Genomic DNA, 20,417 nt, shown 5'->3' on the forward strand with positions numbered 1-20,417 from the left:
TTAAAAAGCTGTCATTCTGCCTCAGCTGTGCATTTGTTTTTGTAATCTCTGGTTTTCAGCCAGTGTGTGTAATGTTGTCTCTTAAACATTTGGATTAGTCTTTTTTTTTTCCCCTAGCCCAAAACAGTATTTCTGTGCAGTGGTAGAGCAATTGCCTAGCATCTCAAGGCCCTGGGTTCAATCCCCAATATTGTAAAAATAAAAACAAGGCTGGGCAGTGGTGGCGCACGCCTTTAATCCCAGCGGCAGGTGCATCTCTGTGAGTTCAAGGCCAGCCTGCTCCACAAGAGCTAGTTCCGTGACAGGTTCCAAAGCTACATAGAGAAACCCTGTCTCGAAAAAAACAAAAATAAAATAAAATAAAAAATAAAAACAGGTGCAGTATTTTGATGGTCAAGCTTGGAAATTGGTCTCTGTACAAACCTTTGAGTGGTTTCCTGAAGTAGAGTCGGTAGGCCAGTGGAAAGCATGCTGATTGTTGTGCTGCAGTTTGTGAAACTGTTGAGGTTGGCGGTTGTTACATTTGAGACAGTCCCGTTTACCCAGACTGACTTCCAGGAGCTCCTGACTTCCTGCCTTGAATTGGGGACAAAGCCAACTAGCTAACTGGAATAAGCCACAGAAAGTCAGGAATACATAGAGAAGACACACAGGAAGGAATAAGGAGGGACTTAGATTTCGTGGCTCTACAATCTGGAAAGTGTGGAGAGGTCAGCTGGTTGCTCCTCCACCTTTAGATTCTCTGACTTCCCCCAAGTTATGGGGGAGAGGTACGCTTTAATCCCAGCACTCTGGGAGGCAAAGGAAAGTGACTCTCTGACTTCCAGGATGTCCAGGGCTATATAGTGGCACCTAGTCTTTTAAAAGAAAGAAGCCAAGTAGTAGCAGTACATGCCTTTGATCCCAGCACTCAGGAGGCAGAGACAGGAGGATCTCTTGAGTTCAAGGCCTGCCTGGTCTACAGAGCGAGTTCCAGGACAGCCAGGGCTGCACAGATTAATCCTTTCTTGAAAAAACCAAATTAATTAATTAATTAAAAGAAGAGTTGGGGAATGGAGTCATGGTTTCTCCTATGCTTTCCATGGGAGACACGGGCAGCATTTGCCAGCTCTCCTGTCGCTGTGGTAACTGCATCTGGAAGGTCATAAAGGACAAATGTCTTTCCTCCATAGATGTCGAGCATACCGGAGCCACCAGTGAGTTCTATGACAAGTTCACGATTCGCTATCACATTAGCACTATTTTTAAGAGCCTTTGGCAAAACATAGCTCATCATGGCACCTTCATGGAGGAGTTCAAGTGAGTATCGGGCCCTGATGGCGCGTGCAGCTTGCTCGCTGGTGGGAGAGCTCAGGTGGGAGCCACTGAAAGCTTTTGCAGCAGGTTCTGTGACTGTTTGCCTGGCTTCAGCCTCCAGCAAGGAGCCACGGGAACCGCTCGATGTGGTCTCTATTCTAATTGCCTGCTTCCTCAAAGCTGTCAACCCTAGGAGTGGCTTACATGAGGGAATGTTCTGGGAAATGCACATGTGAAGTGGTTCTTGTGTTTTCTTTATTATATGCTGTTAAATGAAGCTGTCAGATTGACCCAGAAATGTTGAGAAAACATGATTTAGAAGCACTTAGGTTAAGGTTGCCGCTTAATGTTCACTTGGTGTGTGTAGGTGCCAAGCCATGTTAATAACTATTCATGTGCCAGCTTAAAACTGCAGGGCCTTGTTTAAGCCTGGCCAGTAGTAATTCCTCTGAAGGAAGAAAGGCGAGTACAAACATCAAACCCTTGTGTTATTCTTCAAAGGAAGTTTTGTCCATCACGTGTCAGATCTTTGATCAACTCTGTCTTGTGTTAACTGAGCTATTAGTTGACACTACAGCAGCTTCCCTACCTGCAGGGTAGCTTCTCCCAGGTAAACTAAGTTAAGCTGCTCTTCTGATCTGTTAGGTTCCAGGCAGTCCCCAGCTTGCGCTCGATGGTGCTTTTTGGAAATGAATGTCCTAGTGTCCCCACATTCCTGAGACTGAGGCCACCCACCTGTCCTTGTTCACAAAGTTCCCTCTTCCCCAGCATGGGCTTTCTACCCATAAGTACACTCGGTGGGTCCTGTGTGGGTTTTCTCTTTTTGCCACAAATTTGTTAATTTCAGAACTTAGCAGGTAGGCCAGGCTGTTCCAGTTCACAGTATAGTCGGCAGGGTCTCCCTAGCCCCGAAGCTTTGGCTTCTATGCAGTGAGTCCCTCTCTTCCTTTACCAATGTGACAGGACTCACTTTTTGTCTGTCAGTCCTCTCTGTGATAAGGAATCACTCTCCATAATTTCTTGTCTTCTGTGTTGGGTGAGTCTATGCTGGCTTTGTCACACCGAGTCAAACTCATTCCCTTCCCAGCCTGGGAGAGTGTGTCCTCTACTTACAAACACTGAGCAGTGAGCCGGTGCTATGCTGTGAGCAGGAGGAATTCCAGCAATTGCTGCTTCTCGGTGGTATAACTATATACATTGTTGCCAGATATAAACTGCCAAGGAAATCAGCACAAAACATTCTGGAATATTTAGCAGTTGATTCATACCAGTCATACAGGGCTGGTCCAGCATGCTGCTCAAAAGAACTTATCACAGTGAATTAGGAAGAATAGTAGGGCTGGAGTTTGGTGGCTCATGACTATTGTCTTACCTCTGTCATGCTGAGGCAGGAAAATCATTTGAGATCAGCCTGGGCTGTGTAGACCCTTCTTAAACCAAAACAAAACAGCAACAAAAAAGACAATAGCAAAGTCTAAGGAGAGTTGATGTGTATGTTCAGGGCCTGCAGTCTCCCAGGTGATCCGTTGGTGCTTGGCAGAGGCTCACGTTCTCAGTGACCGGCCACATGTGTAACCACACTGTCTCGCTGCCCCTTCAGTTCTGGAAAGCAGTTCGTTCGCTACATCAATATGCTGATAAATGACACGACCTTTCTGCTGGACGAGAGTCTGGAGTCGCTGAAGCGGATCCATGAAGTGCAAGAGGAGATGAAGAACAAAGAGCAGTGGGACCAGTTGCCTCGGGTAGGGTGGCCTTGGTGCATGCACAGTGCTGCAGAGTGTGCATGGGGCTGGCTGGAGACACCAGATCTGAGTTGCTAGGACTTTCCTGCCTGTAGGCTTCCATGAAGTACCATTTCAGGTTTGAGCTAGGAGACAGCTTCCTAAAAGTTTTCTTCAGAAGCTAAGAGTGGGGTGGAGGGTGTGGCTCAGTGGTCGAGGGCTTGCATAGCCTGCTTAAGTCCTGAATTTGATCCTTCGTTCTGCCCCTAACTCCTAGGGAGAAAAAGTTCATTCTCTGCTTGAGTTTCAGGCAAGAATGTTCTTTAGTATCCTCAGACTGGCTGTCAGGCCTCCCCTCAAAGCCAGATTCTCATTTTCAAAAACAGTCTGGTGTGGAGAACTAGAGAGGTGGCTCATCAGTTAAGAGCACTTTACTCCTCTTCCCGAAGACCCAAGTTCAGTTTCCAGCATCCTCATCTGGCAGTTCACAGCTGCCTTTAAGTCATTTCTGATGGTTCATGTCTTCTGCACACATGTAATGCACATAAGTTCAAGACACACACATATTTCTATAAACAAAAATTTATGTATGTGTCAGTATATAATTTTAGAGGGTGAAGGTAAAGCTCAGAAGTAGGACACAGGCTTGTCCTGTGGGGATGTTCTCGATTCTAAAGCCACCTGTTACAGGGAGAGCGGGTCCTTTTGTTTGTCCTTTCCTCCCGGCTAGCTTACACCCGAAATAATCACACAAAAACTGTATTCACTTAAACACTGCCTGGCCCATTAGCTCTAGCCTCTTATTGGTTAACTCTCACATCTTGATTTAACCCATTTCTAATAATCCGTATATCACCACAAGGTCATGGCTTCCTGGGAAAGATTCAGCATGTCTGACCTGGTGGCTCCATGGCAGCTCTCTCTCACTCTGCTTTTTTCCTCACAGAATTCAGTTCTGTCTTCTCTGCCTACCTAAGTTCTGCCCTATCAAGCCAAGCAGTTTTTTTATTAATTAACCAATGAAAGCAACACACAAACAGAAGGACCTCCTACACCAGCCACCAACATTTTTTTTTTTTTTTTTTTTTTTTTTTTTTTTTTTTTTTTTGGTTTTTTGAAACAGGGTTTCTCTGCGGCTTTGGAGCCTGTCCTGGAACTAGCTCTTGTAGACCAGGCTGGTCTCGAACTCACAGAGATCCGCCTGCCTCTGCCTCCCGAGTGCTGGGATTAAAGGCGTGCGCCACCACCGCCTGGCCCACCAACATATTTTTAATATAAAATCTTAAATCCAAAAAATGAGAAATGAGAAGCCTTTTCCAATGCATTATGGACACTTCCCCTGCCTTTTAGTTAAAGAACTGTTTAGAGGTATGTGTTATGACTTGTGTGGTAGCCAGGGAATAAATCTCCAGGTTTCTCTCTGCTGGGTTTGTTCACATGGCCTTCTGTAGATGGCTGAGAATCTCCTAGGATTCTCTGGGAGCTTTTGCTTGGTTTTCCCATTCCGTTACTATTAGAAAAAGGCTTAGTTGCCAAGTTCTATGATAAATTCATGCTGTGCCAGTAACAGTCCACTGCTGTCTTCTGACACCTAGCAGACCCTGACAGCTCCTAAGAATATCATAAATGAGCTGGCTCAGAGTCAGAGTCGCTTCCCCTAGGGTCTGCCCCTTTGAGAGACCTGTGGGGGCCTGAGCTCACAGTGACAGTGCTGACATCCTGTTGTGAAGTCAAAAGTGTCTTCACTGTAGGACACTGAAGGACATTTAAGGGAAACCCCCTCCCGCCCCCGCTCCCAAGGTGGAGTATCATTGTGACCCTGGTTTCTGGTTGGCCTGGAGCTCACAGAAATCCCCTTGCCTTGTCCTCTGATAGTTAACATTAAAGGTGTGTACTACCATACCCCAGTTTAGGGAAGCTTTTCATTACAAGTATTCCTGCAGCTTTGATGAGAATTTCACATCTTGTTCCTTCCAAAGGGTTCTGCCTGGGTGTCCATGACTGCCTGGCTCCGTTTCCATGTCCCCACAGCCCTTGCCTCTGACGCTGTTGAGTTAGTGCAGATTTTTCACTGGATCACGTTTGTCCCAGTGCGTGTTTTCTGCCCGTTGCTCTGGCTCACGTTTGTTTCTTTGCATGTCTTCTGCCTTTTGTTCCTGCTCATTTCTAGACATTCTCCATCTGTTTGCTCCCATCTCTCTTGGGGTAGAATCTACACGGCCCTGTTGCCCTGTGCCTTCCCAGTGTGCCCAGGCTTCCTGTCAGGCTCCAGACTGTTCAAACCATGCTGAGAAACCAGATAAGGCAAATCAAAAGAACCTCAGCTCTTCCATTCAAGGTGGGCTGGGTCTGTGACTTACAGGGACATTGTAAGCAGTAGCCCAGGACAGACCTAGCCTTCGGTGTGCAGTGTTCTAGTGTTTCATTGGTCTTCCCAAGCATCAGATGTCCTGTCCTTAATGTGTGTGAGAATACTCCCCATTCTGTCCAAACCCTGCTGAATGGTTGGCCGTATGTAGTCAGTGTCCTGCACGGCCCCACCTCACTCGACTTCCTCTTTAGTGCTTATAAACCCTCCCATGCTGCCTAGTGGAGACCTCTTAGAGGTTAGTCTCTGGGCCTGAAGCACATTCTCTTTATCCCAGTCAGTGCATTTATTTGAGACAATAAATACTACTGATTCTTCTCTTAATGGGTTTTTAAAGGCACAAATATCTCGAAGGTGCTTTTTTACAAACAACTTTTCCTTGAGCTTTGATCCGAGGTTGCTGCCTGCCTTCCACTTCCTCATCCCCCAACCTCTGAGCAGGTAGATTTAGGGCTCAGTCCTCTGCTTCTTCTAAGTGTTCCCCACCCCTCCCCTGGGTAGCATTTCTCAGTGGGATACCGGCAGGATGCTGAAGCATATTGAAGCTTTGATATCTGATGTCGTAGCAAACTATAATAAGCAACTGTGCCTGACACTGTTCATTTCACAGCCGTGATGTGTCTGCCCGTGTTATCCTGTCTCCGTCATTATACCCCAACCCCTCCCCAACACACCAGCCCCCCACTCCTCACACAGCCAAATACACCTGCACATTCTCTGATGACTCTGCTTGAAGTCCCTGCCAGGTGATCTCATCTTTTCCAGTGCTATTTTAAAGACCGCAAGTGCAGTTCCACTGCTGAGAGCACTTCTGCCCACAGACCTCAGAGCAGGGCAGGCTTGCTCTGCCATTCGGCTGTGCATGACTCTCTCAGTCCTGGCTTGTCTATGTTGTCCTTTAAATCTCCTCTCTGAGTTCCAGTCAACAACTGTAACAGTTGGCAGCTTCATTCTTCTGATTGCCGGGTTGTCTTGTTTCTTCTCTGCCCCCTCCCCCATCTGGAGGCTCTTTTATCTCTGTGAGCTAAAGCTCTCACTGGTAGAGCGCTTGCCCTACGTGCATGGAGCTTTGGGTTAAACTGGATGTGGTTGTATACCTGCCATTGCAGTACTCCGGCTATGGAGGCAGGAAGGTCAGTAAGGGTGTATGTGGCCTTTCTGCTGTCTCCTAGTCACCATTCTGTTTGGCCTGGGTAATTGCAGTGCAGTCTTGGGCTCCCAGCCTCCACCCTTTCTGGTGCACATAGCATAGGGATACCCCCTCTGATCTCACCCCACTCCTACACTGGCTTCTCTGCACTTGCTGTCCCCTCTTCCTACAGTGCTGTGCATCCAGACTGTTGTGACCCCGATACCACTCTTCTCTCCCCAAAGCCTCCCTAATCCTTCACCATCACTGTCAGCCTTTCTGGGTGTCTGGTTGAAGGGTGTGTTAGTTTTCTTTTTTTGTTTTGTTTTGAGGCTGGGATTCTCTGTGTAGCCCTGGCTGTCCTGGAACTCACTGTGTATACCAGGCTACTCTTGAACTTAGAGATCCTGCTTCTGCCTCCTGAGTGCTGGGAATAAAGGTGTGTGCTACTGCCACCCAGCTCGGTTTTTTTGTTTGATTGATTGGTCTCTCTGTGTAGCCCTGGATGTCCAGGACATCACTCTGTAGACCAAGCTGGCCTCAAACTCACAGAGATCCGCCTGCCTCTGCCTCCTGCGTCCTGGGATTAAAGACGTGCACTGCTGCCACCACCACCACCACCAGGCTCCAGCTAGCTTATTTTTATGCTTTTGGTTGTGAGCCTAGCCTTTGACCTTAGATGTTTGTAAAATGGAGATTGTGTATTTCTGTAGCATATGTTACAGTGCTGTAATTTGCAAAACACAGCTTATTTTTTAAATTTAAATAAAAAAATACGAACCAAGAGCTGGAGAGTTGACTCAAGCTTGTCTCCCAGAACCCACATGCCACCTTACAACTGTCTGTAACTCCATTTCCAGGGCATCCAACACCCTCTTCTGACCTCCGCGGGTACACGGTACACTGACATTCATCTAGGCATAATATGCTCACATTAAAAAAATAAGTAAATGCGCATATATAGATGGATGGGTGGATGAACTGGTTTGCTATTTCTCTTATCTTAGAAGAGTTACCTTTTATAAATGTAACTGTGAGGTGGTTTTATGAGGTCTGCTGCTTAAATTTCGGGATGAAGGAGAAGGGCTAACACAGTTCTACTTGAGGCCACACACATGGCCCTGAGCATGAAAGGTTTGTTGCTGTATCATCTTTGAGGTGTCTTGTTAGAGCGCTCGTCTCCATAGATGATCTTGTGTGATAGCTGTAGTAACGTTGCAGGCTTCTAGCTGGTTGTAAAATAAGTGTTCTCCGAATTTTCCTTGTCTGTCTTGCTCCCGCCTACGTCAGAGCCCACAGAGTGTTTACAAATGAAGGAGCTGGCACTCAGACTGACACTGAGACACTGAGGCCTGGCTCTCCCTGTGTCTTTCCTGGTGCAGCCTTTTCTCAATAGGCTCATTCTAGACCATGGAGAGCCAGGCAGCTCCCATTCTTACTGCAGAGTCTCTGCCAGGCACCGACTGCAACACCAGTCCCAAGGGTGCTCACTGGCCTATAGCAATCATTCCAGATGTTTGCCCTGCCCCTCCCCTGGAAAAAAAAAAAGGCCTGGAAGCTGTGTGGTAGCACACAATTGTAATTCTACTGCTTAGGAGGTGGATACAGTGAGGTCTTTGGGGCAAGTTAGCCTTGTCTACTTGGCAAGTTCCAAGCCAGTGAAAGAAACTGTTTAAAAACAAAAACAAACAGAAAAAAAGAAAGAAAAGATGTGTTGGGAATAGTCCAGGAGTAAGACGTAAGGTTATTCTCTGGCCTCGACTTGAATTACTTACACATGTGAACATGCACACACAGATCTGCTAGACCGGGTGTAGTGGCATGCACATGTGATCTTGGTACTAGAGTGGTGGAGGCTGTAGGATGAGAACTTGCAGGTCTTCCTTAGCTGTGTATCTTTTTGGTGGCCAGCCTGTGTTGTGTGGGACCCTGTCTCAGAAAATGAGTAAGTCTTAGCTGATGAGCTAGCTGCAAAGCTTTCATTGCTCCACCGATTTTCCCCCATGAGTCAAAGTCTATTTATTACCTTACTTCCTGGTCTGTGGCAGGATGGAGGCAAAGGATGGTGCCGTAGGTAAGCATGCTGGAGCTGTACAGAACAGTAGCCTGATGGTGCCGAGGCTCGCGTTCACACAGTGGCCATCTGCAGGCACTTACGTGTATGTTTGCCTGCATGTGCAAGATCACACCACATGCATACTTGGTACCTGTGGAGGCCAGGAGGCCTCAAATCCCTTGGAACTAGAGTTAAAGGTGGTTGTGAGCCGCCATGTGAGTGCTGGCAATTAAACCAGGGTCTTCTGCAAGAGCAGCCAGTGTTCTTAGCCACTGAGCCACCTCTCCAACCCTAGTCTCAATATTTTTAGTGTTGATGAGTAAGTGAAAGTTGTTTTTAAGGGGAGTGAACCCTCTCTGTAGCTCCAGTGTGTGCATCAGGTACTCCGATAGTCTGAGTCATCCTTCCTGGAACTGGAACTCAGTGTGGCTGTTCTCATGAGGTCAGTTATAGTAAGGAGGTCGCTTGTTTGTTTCCTGACTGCTCAGCCCTGAAATAATCACACAGAAACCATATTATTTGCAATACTGTTTGGCCAATAGCTTAAGCATATTTCTGGCTAACTCATATCCTAAAGTAACCCATCTCCATTAATCTGTGCATTGCCACATGGCTGTGGCTTACCGGGTTAAGTTCTGTCTGGAGTCTTTCTCTGGCAGGGGCTACATGGCTTCACCCCACTCCTTTCTCCCAGCATGCAGTTTAGTTCCCCACCCCCACCCCGTCTACCTAACTTCTGCCCTATCAACAGGGCAAGGCAGTTTCTTTATTTACCAGTGGTATTCACAGCATACAGAGGGGAATCCCACAGTCAGTAACAGGCCGGAGCTGGGGGTGTAGGTCAGTGGTAGAGCCTGTGCTTAGCATGTGCCAGGTTCTGGGTTGTAATCCAAGGCCACCTACCATACTATATGTCTGGAAGGCTGTCTGGACAGTGTGCTGGTGGTGTGGCTTTTCCTCCTTCCCAGAGTACTGTGGCTTTATCACACTCTAGGTTGTAAGCCAGCCATGTTTTTCCTTTGCACCTGACATTTTTATGAGCAGGTGGCTGGCACTGAAATTTCTTTGGCAACCATTTGTGTTTCCTAGGATCAGCAGCAGGCCCGGCAGTCTCAGCTTTCTCAGGATGAGCGCGTTTCACGTTCTTATCTTGCACTGGCGACTGAAACCGTGGACATGTTCCATCTCCTCACCAAGCAAGTCCAGAAGCCGTTCCTCAGACCAGTAAGTAGAAACTGGGGTGCTTGTGTTATCTTTGAGGTGACACATGCAGCACTTAGAACTCAGCACAATTGTTAATTTTAACCACAGCAATCAGTGGTGAAATTCTTTCGAATTTTGTTCTATCAGTTGATAACACATTACATGGTATTCTACCCGTCTAAAATGAAACCCCTTAACATGTACTCAAATGCTCGTTTCTAGGTGGCTTGTTTTTTTCTATTTACACAATACGTCTGGATTATGGGTTTGTGACACAATTTTATTGTTATTGATTTCTGGTTTTTTTTTTCTATCAGAAAAGTATAACATTCAGATTTGGAGGACATTAAGTAAAATGATCGATAGATGTCTTCACTGCTTTTTAAGTAGCTTTGTAACATCAAGGCTGCTGAAGCCTATTGAGAACTAAGTAACTTTGTAGCATCGAGGCCACTGAAGGCCAGTGGGAACTGAGTAACTTTGTAGCATCGAGGCCAGGGAAAACTGATTGAAGCTTGTGGTCAGTTAGAGGCATCTCAGTATTGGACCTGATTGCTAAGACCGGCTCCTGTTTCTGAGGTTGAATCTGAGCAGTATACTCTGAGAGACCTGCTTGTTTTGACCACCCCGGTAAGAAGCTGTAATGCTTTGTGGTGTGGTGGCCCAAAGGGAGAAGCCATCAAAGGGAGCTGAGGCCTGTCAGCAGATAGCTGTGTGTCCCCTCCAGTTGTCATGTGTGCTCTGCCGTGTGTCCTCCAGTTGTCATGTGAGCTCTGCCGTGTGTCCCCCAGTTCTCGTGTGCTCTGCCATGTGTGTCCCCCAGTTCTCGTGTGCTCTGCCGTGTGTCCTCCAGTTGTCGTGAGCTCTGCCATGTGTCCCCCAGTTCTCGTGTGCTCTGCTGTGTCCCCTCCAGTTGTCATGTGTGCTCTGCCGTGTGTCCTCCAGTTGTCGTGAGCTCTGCCGTGTGTCCCCCAGTTCTCGTGTGCTCTGCCGTGTGTCCTCCAGTTGTCATGTGTGCTCTGAGTGTGTCCTCCAGTTCTCTATATTTCCTCCTTGCTCATCACATGATTCATGTTGCCTCCAGCAAAGGCCCTGTCACCCAGTGACCTGTCTGCAGCCTGAGACTGGGTCCTTTCCTGTCTCTTGATAAGCAGATCTCAGCTCAGCAGCAGGGAGAAAACAGCCCACCGTCCACTGCCTGCTTCTCTCAAGGATGTGCGGCAGGGATTTACTAACATTCCCCTACGCAGCTCTTTGAAGATACGTAGACTGCATGTCTCGGGCAACTTGTCAGCTGTTTTCATGCCAATGGCCTGGACATAAACAAGCTGGGCTGTTTTCCAATAAAGTTTTATTTACAAAATAATGACCATATTCAAATAAAACTTTAACAAAAGAAGAATCTGACTGGAATTGGCCACAGGTAGAATAGCGTTAGCTCTATTCCTTCCTTCCTTCCTTCCTTCCTTCCTTCCTTTCTTAAGATTTATTTTTATTTACAAGTGGGTGCTGGGGTCAATGTTGCCACATGTTTGCCAGTGCCTCTGGAGTCAGAATTGGGTATCAGAGCCCCTGGAGCTGGAGTCACCCAGCAGTTATGGGCTCCCTGTTGTGACCGCTGGGAACCAAACATGTCCTCTGGAAGAGAAGCCAGTGTGCTTAACAGCTGAGCCATCTCTTCAGCCTTCATTCCTACCTCCTTTACTGGCTGGCTTAAGCACTTCCTATAGCCAAGAAACCCAGCAGCTCTGCCCACTTCCCGTTCCCGGCTGCTCCACACTGGACTATTAGCTGTGCTTTGTAGAGCAGGCGGCCCTGTAGTGCTGTGTCTGTCAAATTTGTGTAAATTCAGTCATTTCACGAAAACCCCATTATTTAAAGGGTCTTTCTTGGTCAGTATTTATTCTCTGATCCAAGGCCACTTTTCTCTGAGCTCAGAAGCTGCGTCTGCCCAGCTGTAGCAGCCACTGTCATCCATAGGTTTCAGATGCTGTTTTGTCTGTATTTTTTGTTTTAATTCATCACATTGACTAGATTTAAAACTTCTGATAAACATCACCTCCTCCTCCTTCAGTAATAAATAAGATGTTCTGGGCTTGGCTCTCAGGAACTTTGGAAACTTATGGAAAGTCCGTGAGGCGATGCCTCCTGGCTATAGAGTGATAGGATTCTGAGTGATCTTACTTCTACATCTCTGGGTGAATTTGGGGTGATGCTTATAATTAAACATGTGTATCTCAGGGGTGGAGAGATGGCTCAGAGGTTAAGAACACCACCTGCTCTTCCAAAGGTCCTGAGTTCAATTCCCAGCAACTGCATGGTGGCTCACAACCATCTGTAATGAGATCTGGCGCCCTCTTCTGGCATGGAGGCAGAATGTTGTATACATAATAAATAAATCTTTAAAAAAAAAAAAAAAAAAGAGCACTGGCTGCTTTTCCCGAGGATCAATTCTAAGCACCCACATGGCAGCTCACAACCATCTGTGACTCCAGTTCCAGGGGATCTGACACCTTCACACTGATACACATAGTTTACTAAATTATTTTTTAAGTATGTATCTTTACAGAAGACTCTCGTGGACATTCGTCCAAATGCCATCTGTACCATCCCATTATGAGGGTTTTCAGATCAGAAATGGGGCTGAAAAAGATGTCTGATGACAGCATCAGCTTTCCTTAGCATTCGCACAGCGCATTTCAGGGTTCCCTGGAGCTTAAACTAGCCAGTTCCTGTGGCTCCGCTAGAGTGGGAGTTTCTGGTCCCCGATATTTTCAGCAGCTTGACCTGTCTTGTTATCCTCTCATTTCCTAGGAACTTGGACCCCGATTAGCAGCCATGCTGAACTTTAACCTCCAGCAGCTGTGTGGCCCCAAGTGCCGGGACCTGAAAGTTGAAAACCCAGAGAAGTACGGTTTTGAGCCAAAGAAGCTGTTGGACCAACTGACGGATATTTACTTGCAGCTGGACTGTGCTCGCTTTGCTAAAGCCATTGCTGATGACCAGGTGAGTGCTGAGCGGGCCTGATACCCATCACTGGGCTGTGCACTTTTGAATCTTCTGACAGACCCTGTGCACTTCCTTCTCTCTCTCTCCTTGAGTTTTCCCCACTTCAAATGCAGGAAAAATTGGGACTTTCGATGTTTCTCAGGAAATGCAGGTCTTCCCAGGTACTCTACCTGAGAGCTGCCAAAGCCTCCTGCTTTGGCACATCACTCCCGGTCCTTCATGAAAGGACTGGGGGTCAGGTCAGCCACCAGGACAAGTCATAGTGTTCTCCACACCTTCCCCTGTGATGTCACAGTTGAAACAAAAGGGGCTCCCCTGAATACCCAGGAGGCTAGAAGCAGGACAACCACAAGTTCAGGGCTAACCTGGACTTACTGAGATCATTCTGAAAATAACCCTGAGTTGGGAATGTAGTTCAGTGATAGAGCACCCGGATGTGCAAAGTCTGGGGCTCAGTCCTCAGTCCAGCCACAGAGCTCCTACAAAGGAAAACCAAGGGCTCCTTCCTTCGTTTGTCTCTGGTCCTGCTTCTACTTTTTCCCAGGTGTTTTGAGATAAGGTCTCCTCTTGACGAGGCTGGCCTTGAACTCCTTATCCCAAACTCTGCCCCTCAGGTACTTTGATGTGTGCACACAGATGTCCCTGACATTTGGGACAACTTCAGCATAGTAGTGGCTCCTCCACCACTCTGACCACCTCTCATGCTTGCATTCATTTAGTAATCATAGAATTCTGACTCAGTTTCTACTAAATTCTTCATTTTAAAATAAGAAAAGTGGGGCACAGATGAGCACATAGTGTGGTGTAGAGGGCAGATCTATGACAGTGGTCTAGCCTGTACCATAGTATGCTGTAAGTGGCGGATCTGTGGCAGTGGTCTAGCCTGTACCATAGTGTGGTGTAGAGGGCAGATCTATGACAGCGGTCTAGCCTGTACCATAGTGTGGTATAGGTGGCGGATCTGTGGCAGTGGTCTAGCCTATACCATAGTGTGGTGTAGAGGGCAGATCTGTTGGCAGTGGTCTAGCCCTGTGCCCAGATTCATCTCCCTTCTACCTAAAGACTGAGAAGCTGTGGTGTTGGTTCTTAAGTCTCTTTCTTCACACACATAACATATTTCAGTCTGATTCATGTAGTGTTATCCATCCTTACACAGTCTAAAAGTCTCCCTGTGTCTAACCCAAAGGAGTAATGTGAAAACAGAAGAACTCTATATGCTTCCATCTTGTTAAGTTTTTAAAAACAGGCTGGCCTCGAACCCAAGATCCTCTAGTGTCACCCTCCTGAGTATTGCAGTCACAGGTGTGTGCTACCACACACTGCCTCAATGCTTTTTGATGTTTCTCTTATTTTTTGGAGACATGGTCTCTCTGTGTAGCTGGCTGCTTCTCCATTGCTGGGATTGTGGGTGTGGTGAGTGAGGGTAGGGGTGGATATGCAGAGCAAGCAAGCATATTTAGTTATTTAGAAATGGAAGTTTTTGAAATGTAGCTCTGAGGAGGCAGGGGTAGGTAGATGGGGGGAGGGGTCCAGTGCTACAGCAGAACGCAGCTATGAGATGCGTCTGTATGTGGGTGTCAGTGTGGATCCTGCTCAGAAATTCACAGGACATCTGGCTGGTGGCTGACTCTTCTCCCTTTTCTCTTCCCAGAATTCTAGTCGGGTCACCCCACCTATATTTCATGCCTGGCTACTGGCCAATCAGCATTTTATTAAACCAGTATGAGTGACAAATCTTTACAGTGTGCAAGAGCATCATCCCACAGTGCCAGAGCCCCTCATTTCCTATGGAAATAAAAGCAGAACCTTTTTAACTAAGTAACATATCTTTTGACTTAAATTTTGAAGTCAGGATATTTTAAAGTATATAGGTTGGTTTAATTTAGCAGCTTTTATCATTAAATTTCTCTAAGTAGTTATTTGCTTATTAACAATCAAAAAAACTAAAGACTGGGGCTGGAGAGATGGCTCAGAGGTTAAGAGCATTGTCTGCTCTTCCAAAGGTCCTGAGTTCGATTCCCAGCAACCACATGGTGGCTCACAACCATCTGTAATGGGGTCTGGTGCCCTCTTCTGGCCTGCAGGCATACACACAGACAGAATATTGTATACATAATAAATAAATATTATAAAAAAACTAAAGACAACACAATAATAAATGTAATCCAGACTCTGAATTCTCCATCTTCATGTCACTTCTTGTATTTATTCATTACTCTAGTCCCTAGAAGGGACTTTAATTTTTGTTTTGTTGTTTTTTATGTTGTTTTGAGACTGGGTTTCTCTGTGTAACAATCATGGAACTCGCTCTGTAGACCAGGCTGGCCTTTTACTCACTGAGATCCGCCTGCCTCTGCTTCCAGAGTGCTGGGATTAAAGGCGTGCACCACTACCGCCTGGCTCTTTACTATTATTTTAAGTCGTTTTTAACCTGTGACTGTTTCTACCCTTTTCCTTCTCTCTCACAAACCTACAGATTTTTTTTTAACACACTGCGACCTGTTCAGAAGGCTTTTTGTCTCAATGTGTCCTTAGTGTATGTATCTAACCCTTTTTTTCCATATGAGCAAAAACCCTAAATCAGCCATGTGTTGTGCAACATGGCTCGTGGCTTTACCTGTCCTCTAGCATCTTTCTTCCCCAGCGGCTAGCTCATGTCTCTCACTCTGCCCTTATTCCTCTCTGTAAATGGAGGGTTTTCTGTCCTGTCCACCTGTTAGCCACTCTGAGGCTTAATACCTATTATAATTATTTGGTCAATGGCGGAAGCCTCTTACTGACTAACTCTAACTATAAATTAACCCATTTCTAATAGCTTATATTTTGCCATGAGGCTTGTGATTTGCTGGTAATATTTAGACCTGCTCCATGGCATCTCCCTGACTCCCCACCTTTTCTCTCTCTGTATCTTTGGACTTCCCGCCTCGCTTGACTTTGCCTGTCCACTAGCTGAAACTTTATTCATCAGCCAGCAGAAGCAGCACATACCCAGAAGGACCGCCCACATCACCTCTCTGTATCTTCAGTTTGGCTGTCCCGCCTAGTCTTACTCTGCCTGGCTATAGGCCAAATCAGCTTTATTACCAACCAATGAGAGCAGTACATATTCAGTGTACAAAAGAATTATCCCACAGGATTGGAGTGGTCCAGTGCTGTAGAATATCTGACATTAAATAGCGTTGGGTTCAGGGACGGGTGTGTTCTCGCGTGCTTGGTGATTGGTTTTTCTGGGGTTTTGTTGTTTTTGTTGTTTGTTACTGTGATCTTTTGAGATAGGGCCTCACCGTTTAGCCTCAGCTGGCCTTAGACTTCCTTCCATCCTCCCGTTCCAGCCCTTGAATGGTAGGAAGGAATACACGTGTGATGGCCACTGTGCCAGGCATAAGCGAGCCTAGAGATCGACAGTGCATAGAGCAAAGCAAGCTTTAAGTGTCACCATGATCAGGCAGTGGTGTGTATTTGATTTTTATCTGTGCTCACCTTTATGTGAGAAAACTGGAATTTATCTTGTTTCATGGGCTTCTAGGGTACAACACCCCACAAAGATTGAAATAAACTAGGTTTCTCTCTCTTCTTAGTAGCTTAATTTTAAAATCAATGCTTACTAGCTCCCAGAGTATAAAAATTCACATTTTTCTGGGTCCTGTAGCCTTTTCCATAGATGACTGTGGACAGTGGGCACATGTCATTCTCTGTCTGCATTCGTGACTATATTCATTATTGTCTGAGCACATGGCACAATCTGTTGGAAAACTGGAATATAGAATTGATAGTTGTAATTTTTAGGAGCAAAAGATCAAATGCATTGCACTTGAATTTTTTTTTTTTCAAGATAGGGTTTCTCAGTAGCTTTGGAGCCTGTCCTGGAGCTAGCTCTTGTAGACCAGGCTGACCTCCAACTCACAGAGATCCGGCTGCCTCTGTCTCCCGAGTGCAGGGATTAAAGGCGTGCGCCACCACCGCCCGGCACACTTAGACATTTTCTAAAGGTTGTCTACCTCTCAAGTATATTCTCATCTCGTGGCCTTTCCTCATCTGCAGCGATCCTACAGCAAGGAGCTGTTTGAAGAAGTCATTTCAAAGATGCGGAAGGCAGGAATCAAATCCACCATTGCAATAGAGAAGTTTAGGCTTCTTGCTGAGAAGGTGGAGGAAATAGTGGCCAAGAATGCACGGGCAGAAATTGACTACAGCGACGCGCCAGATGAGTTCAGAGGCAAGTTATTCTGCTCCTGTCCACGTCTGTGGTGTGACTGCAAGTGTGTGGCATCAAGAGGGCTGTCTTTGTCACTGTTCTGCTGTGAAAGGACATTGTGACCAAGGCAACTCTTTTTCCTTTCGGTTTTTTGAGACGGGTTTTTCTGTGTAGCCTTGGCTGTCATGAAACTCATTCTGTAGATCAGGCTGGCCTCAATCTCATAGGCATCCGCCTACCTCTGCCTCCTGAGTGCTGGGATTAAAGGTGTGCACCACCACTGCCTGGCCCCAAGGCAACTCTTATAAAAGAAAGCATTTCATCGGGGGCTTTACTTGCAGTTTCAGAGGGTTAGTCTATGACCAGTATGGCAGGAAGCGTGGTGGCAGGCAGGTGGGCAGGCATGGGGCTGAGAGCTGACATCATGATGCACATGATCCCACGCCCAGTGACACACATCCTCTATCATGGTCACGCCCTCTTAATCCTTTCCAGTTCTACTAACTGGGAATGAAACCTTCAGATACATGAGCCTCTGGGAACCATTCTCATCAAAGCCGCTACAGGGGCACTGTCTGTGGTTTTTGATTGTTTGGTGGCATGCTATAGGTGTTTTTTGAGAGTTGTCTAAAATTATTTATACAAATTTTGACTTACAGTGTAGACTAAAGGATGAACATCCTTAGTATGATTTCACCAGATACCCATGAGGACTTTAAAGACAGCTCTACCTTCCTAAAGGGAGGAGTCTGGGTTTTCAGGCAAAAGGTCCTGTCCCAGGGGCCTGCTTTCCGGCTGTACATCCTTGCTATTTTCTCCTAGATTCAGGGACCCAAGGGTCTGTCTGCGGCTCTCCCTCTGGCTGTGTCTCTCACTGGTAGGACAGTGTGCTTCTTCAGTCGTAGCTTCCACCATTGGGTTAGTGTGCTACGCTTTGTCTCTGCAGACCCTCTGATGGACACCCTGATGACCGACCCTGTGAGACTGCCCTCTGGCACCATAATGGACCGCTCCATCATCCTGCGGCATCTTCTGAACTCCCCCACTGACCCCTTCAACCGCCAGATGCTGACTGAGAACATGCTGGAACCAGGTAGGAGACTCAGCCTGCCTTGCAGCGCTGATACTCGTGCCCTGGGACCTGTAATCCCAGCTAATGGGAGGACGAGGCAGAAGGGTAGCCTGTTCAAGACCGGCCTAGACCACTACTTAGTTGAGACACCGCCTCAAATAAATAAAAAAGGCAAGTTGGCTAAATCTCTACCCACAGAACCCTTGCCTAGCGTGGGTACATCCCCAAATTCAGTCCCCAGCACTACCGTCAAAAACAGAGACACTGCATCCAGAAAGTGCCCAGGTTAGGCTCTTTTTATGGAAAAGCCAGAAAGCACTCGGCCTGCTTTTTCTGTAAATGCCCTCCTCTCTGTGACTGCTTCTGCCTGAGTCTTCAGCATGCAGAGGGAATGAATGGCCTCTTTCCACTTAGAACTACAAGCTGCAGAGCCTGTCAGTCTAGGTCATTAATCCCCGTCTTTTCTCCCTCAGTGCCAGAGCTGAAGGAGCAGATTCAAGCCTGGATGAGAGAGAAGCAGAGCAGTGACCACTAAGCCGTCCCCTTCTCTGCTGGAAACAGCCACACCAGCCAGCCAGGCCGAAGCAGCATCCACCTCAAAGCTGCTGCTCAACCCTGCAGCCAGATGTGGCCAGATCCTGAGAGCCCACCCCGAGTGACCAAACAGTAGAGATCTGAGAGACATGATGAGAAGAGGAGCCCGATTCCTGTACATATATTTAAGTAACAAACCGTCAAAAGCTTGAGGGACGAGTTTTACGATTGCCTGCGTAGTAAAGCCGTCCTTCGCCTGTCACGACCTGGGGCTGTGGCTACGGAAGTCTTTCGTGATGGCGAGCAGGTCTGGGCAGCATCCCCCTGAGCTTTCGTTTAGTTTTGTTTTTTCGATGTGACTAGAGAACTCGGACATTTTGCTGCTAAAGAATCTCCCCCTTCCTCACCCTCCTTGCGCTGTGGGTTTTTTAAAGAGAAACAAAACCAGACTCCTTTCCCGGCCTCCAAACACGTATTCTGTGAGATACCTGTGCCTGCGACAAAGTGTTCATCTTGGGATCGTATTTTTATATCATATTCACATACTTGTTTTTTTAATTGGTGTTAGATGACATGATTAATAAAAAAGGCAAGATATTTTCAGAATTTGAATTTCAGTTTTTTTTTCCCTTTTTGAAATAGCCCTTTTACATTTTTTTTATTATAAACAAAATGAAGAGAACCCTGTTGCCCTGGCCCTTCTACCAAGCCCTCGATTAAGATTCTGGAACAGGTGCAGCTTCGGGATGGCTGAAGTGGATCAGGACTCGTGTGACTTGTGGGGTTTGGGGAGGTGAGGGTTGTGTTTTGGTTTTTGTTTTTTTAATCCAATGTGACAATTCCAAACCTATTGCCATTATCCTCTGGGAATCAGTAGATTCCCCAACCCTGGGTTTATTTGTATGCTGTGTCCTTTTGGTGTTTGGCCTTACCAAAGCAAAAACAAAAAACAAAAAAACAAAAAAAACAAAAAAGAGGGTAGAAGAAATGTGGAAATCTGTCTGCTTGTTTCCATGCCCGGACAAACACCACCACGCTGGCGCACGCGAGCAGAAGCCCTTTGTATTACCGCTCCCTACGCAACATACTTGAATTCTTGAACTTTCTGTGGGGTGAAAAAAGGATTTAAAACCATAAAGTGTTCTAAGAAAATGAAATCTTTCAGAAGCATATTTTCTTTTCTTCCCCTTCTCCTCTTCTCCACAGACAATGTGCTCTGTTAAGTTCCCAACACAAACTCCAATAAACAGTGATGCCCATTCGGAAGGAGTCCTCTGTGCGTAGTCTTTTTGTGGAAGAGAAGTGGGCGGGGGACCAGATGGGCATAGAGTGGCGCACACCTCTAGTCCCAGGGCTTCCAAGGAAGAGGCGGGAGGATCTCTGAATTTGAGACCAGCCTGATCTACATACAGAGTTCCAGGCTGTCCTAGGCTACATCATGAAATGCTATCTTCAAAATAAATAGATAAGTAAATAACTGGGCAGTGGTAGTGCACGCCTTTAATGCCAGCACTCAAGAGGCAGAGACAGGCGGATGTCTGTGTGTTTAAGGTCAGCCTGGTCTACAGAGTGAGTTTTCTGCAGTTACACGAGCACTTGTGGCTCTCACAGTGGGAGCCTGGTCTAGTTCCCAGCATCTACAGCTTACAGCTGCCTGGAACTCCCGTTTCCGGGACCCATGGGCACTGGGCACACACATGATGCACACACACACACACACAATCAAAGCATTTACACACATAAGAATAAAGGGACGAGGGCAAAGAAGAGCCAAGTGGGTGTGCATGCAGAGAAGTGCTCTTTCTGGAGCCACTTAGGAATTGCTAGATTT

At 46.7% G+C, this 20,417-nt stretch overlaps 1 protein-coding gene across 2 annotated transcripts in view; it reads left to right on the forward strand.

Annotated features, from left to right (window-relative positions):
- The window catches only part of Ube4b (ubiquitination factor E4B), a 114,201-nt gene extending 94,346 nt beyond the window's left edge, over nucleotides 1-19,855 (forward strand). For both annotated transcript variants that reach the window (XM_038332464.1, XM_038332463.1), the window contains 7 exons: nucleotides 1,173-1,299; nucleotides 2,897-3,041; nucleotides 9,663-9,797; nucleotides 12,591-12,782; nucleotides 16,827-17,001; nucleotides 17,927-18,073; nucleotides 18,526-19,855. In XM_038332464.1, the coding sequence (XP_038188392.1) occupies nucleotides 1,173-1,299; nucleotides 2,897-3,041; nucleotides 9,663-9,797; nucleotides 12,591-12,782; nucleotides 16,827-17,001; nucleotides 17,927-18,073; nucleotides 18,526-18,587 (983 nt within the window). In that variant the 3' untranslated portion in view covers nucleotides 18,588-19,855. The remainder of the gene's footprint in view (nucleotides 1-1,172; nucleotides 1,300-2,896; nucleotides 3,042-9,662; nucleotides 9,798-12,590; nucleotides 12,783-16,826; nucleotides 17,002-17,926; nucleotides 18,074-18,525) is intronic.
- The last annotated feature ends 562 nt before the right edge of the window (nucleotides 19,856-20,417 follow it).

The sequence above is a fragment of the Arvicola amphibius genome, chromosome 6, assembly GCF_903992535.2.
Source record: "Arvicola amphibius chromosome 6, mArvAmp1.2, whole genome shotgun sequence".
NCBI classification, from domain to species: Eukaryota; Metazoa; Chordata; class Mammalia; order Rodentia; family Cricetidae; genus Arvicola; species Arvicola amphibius.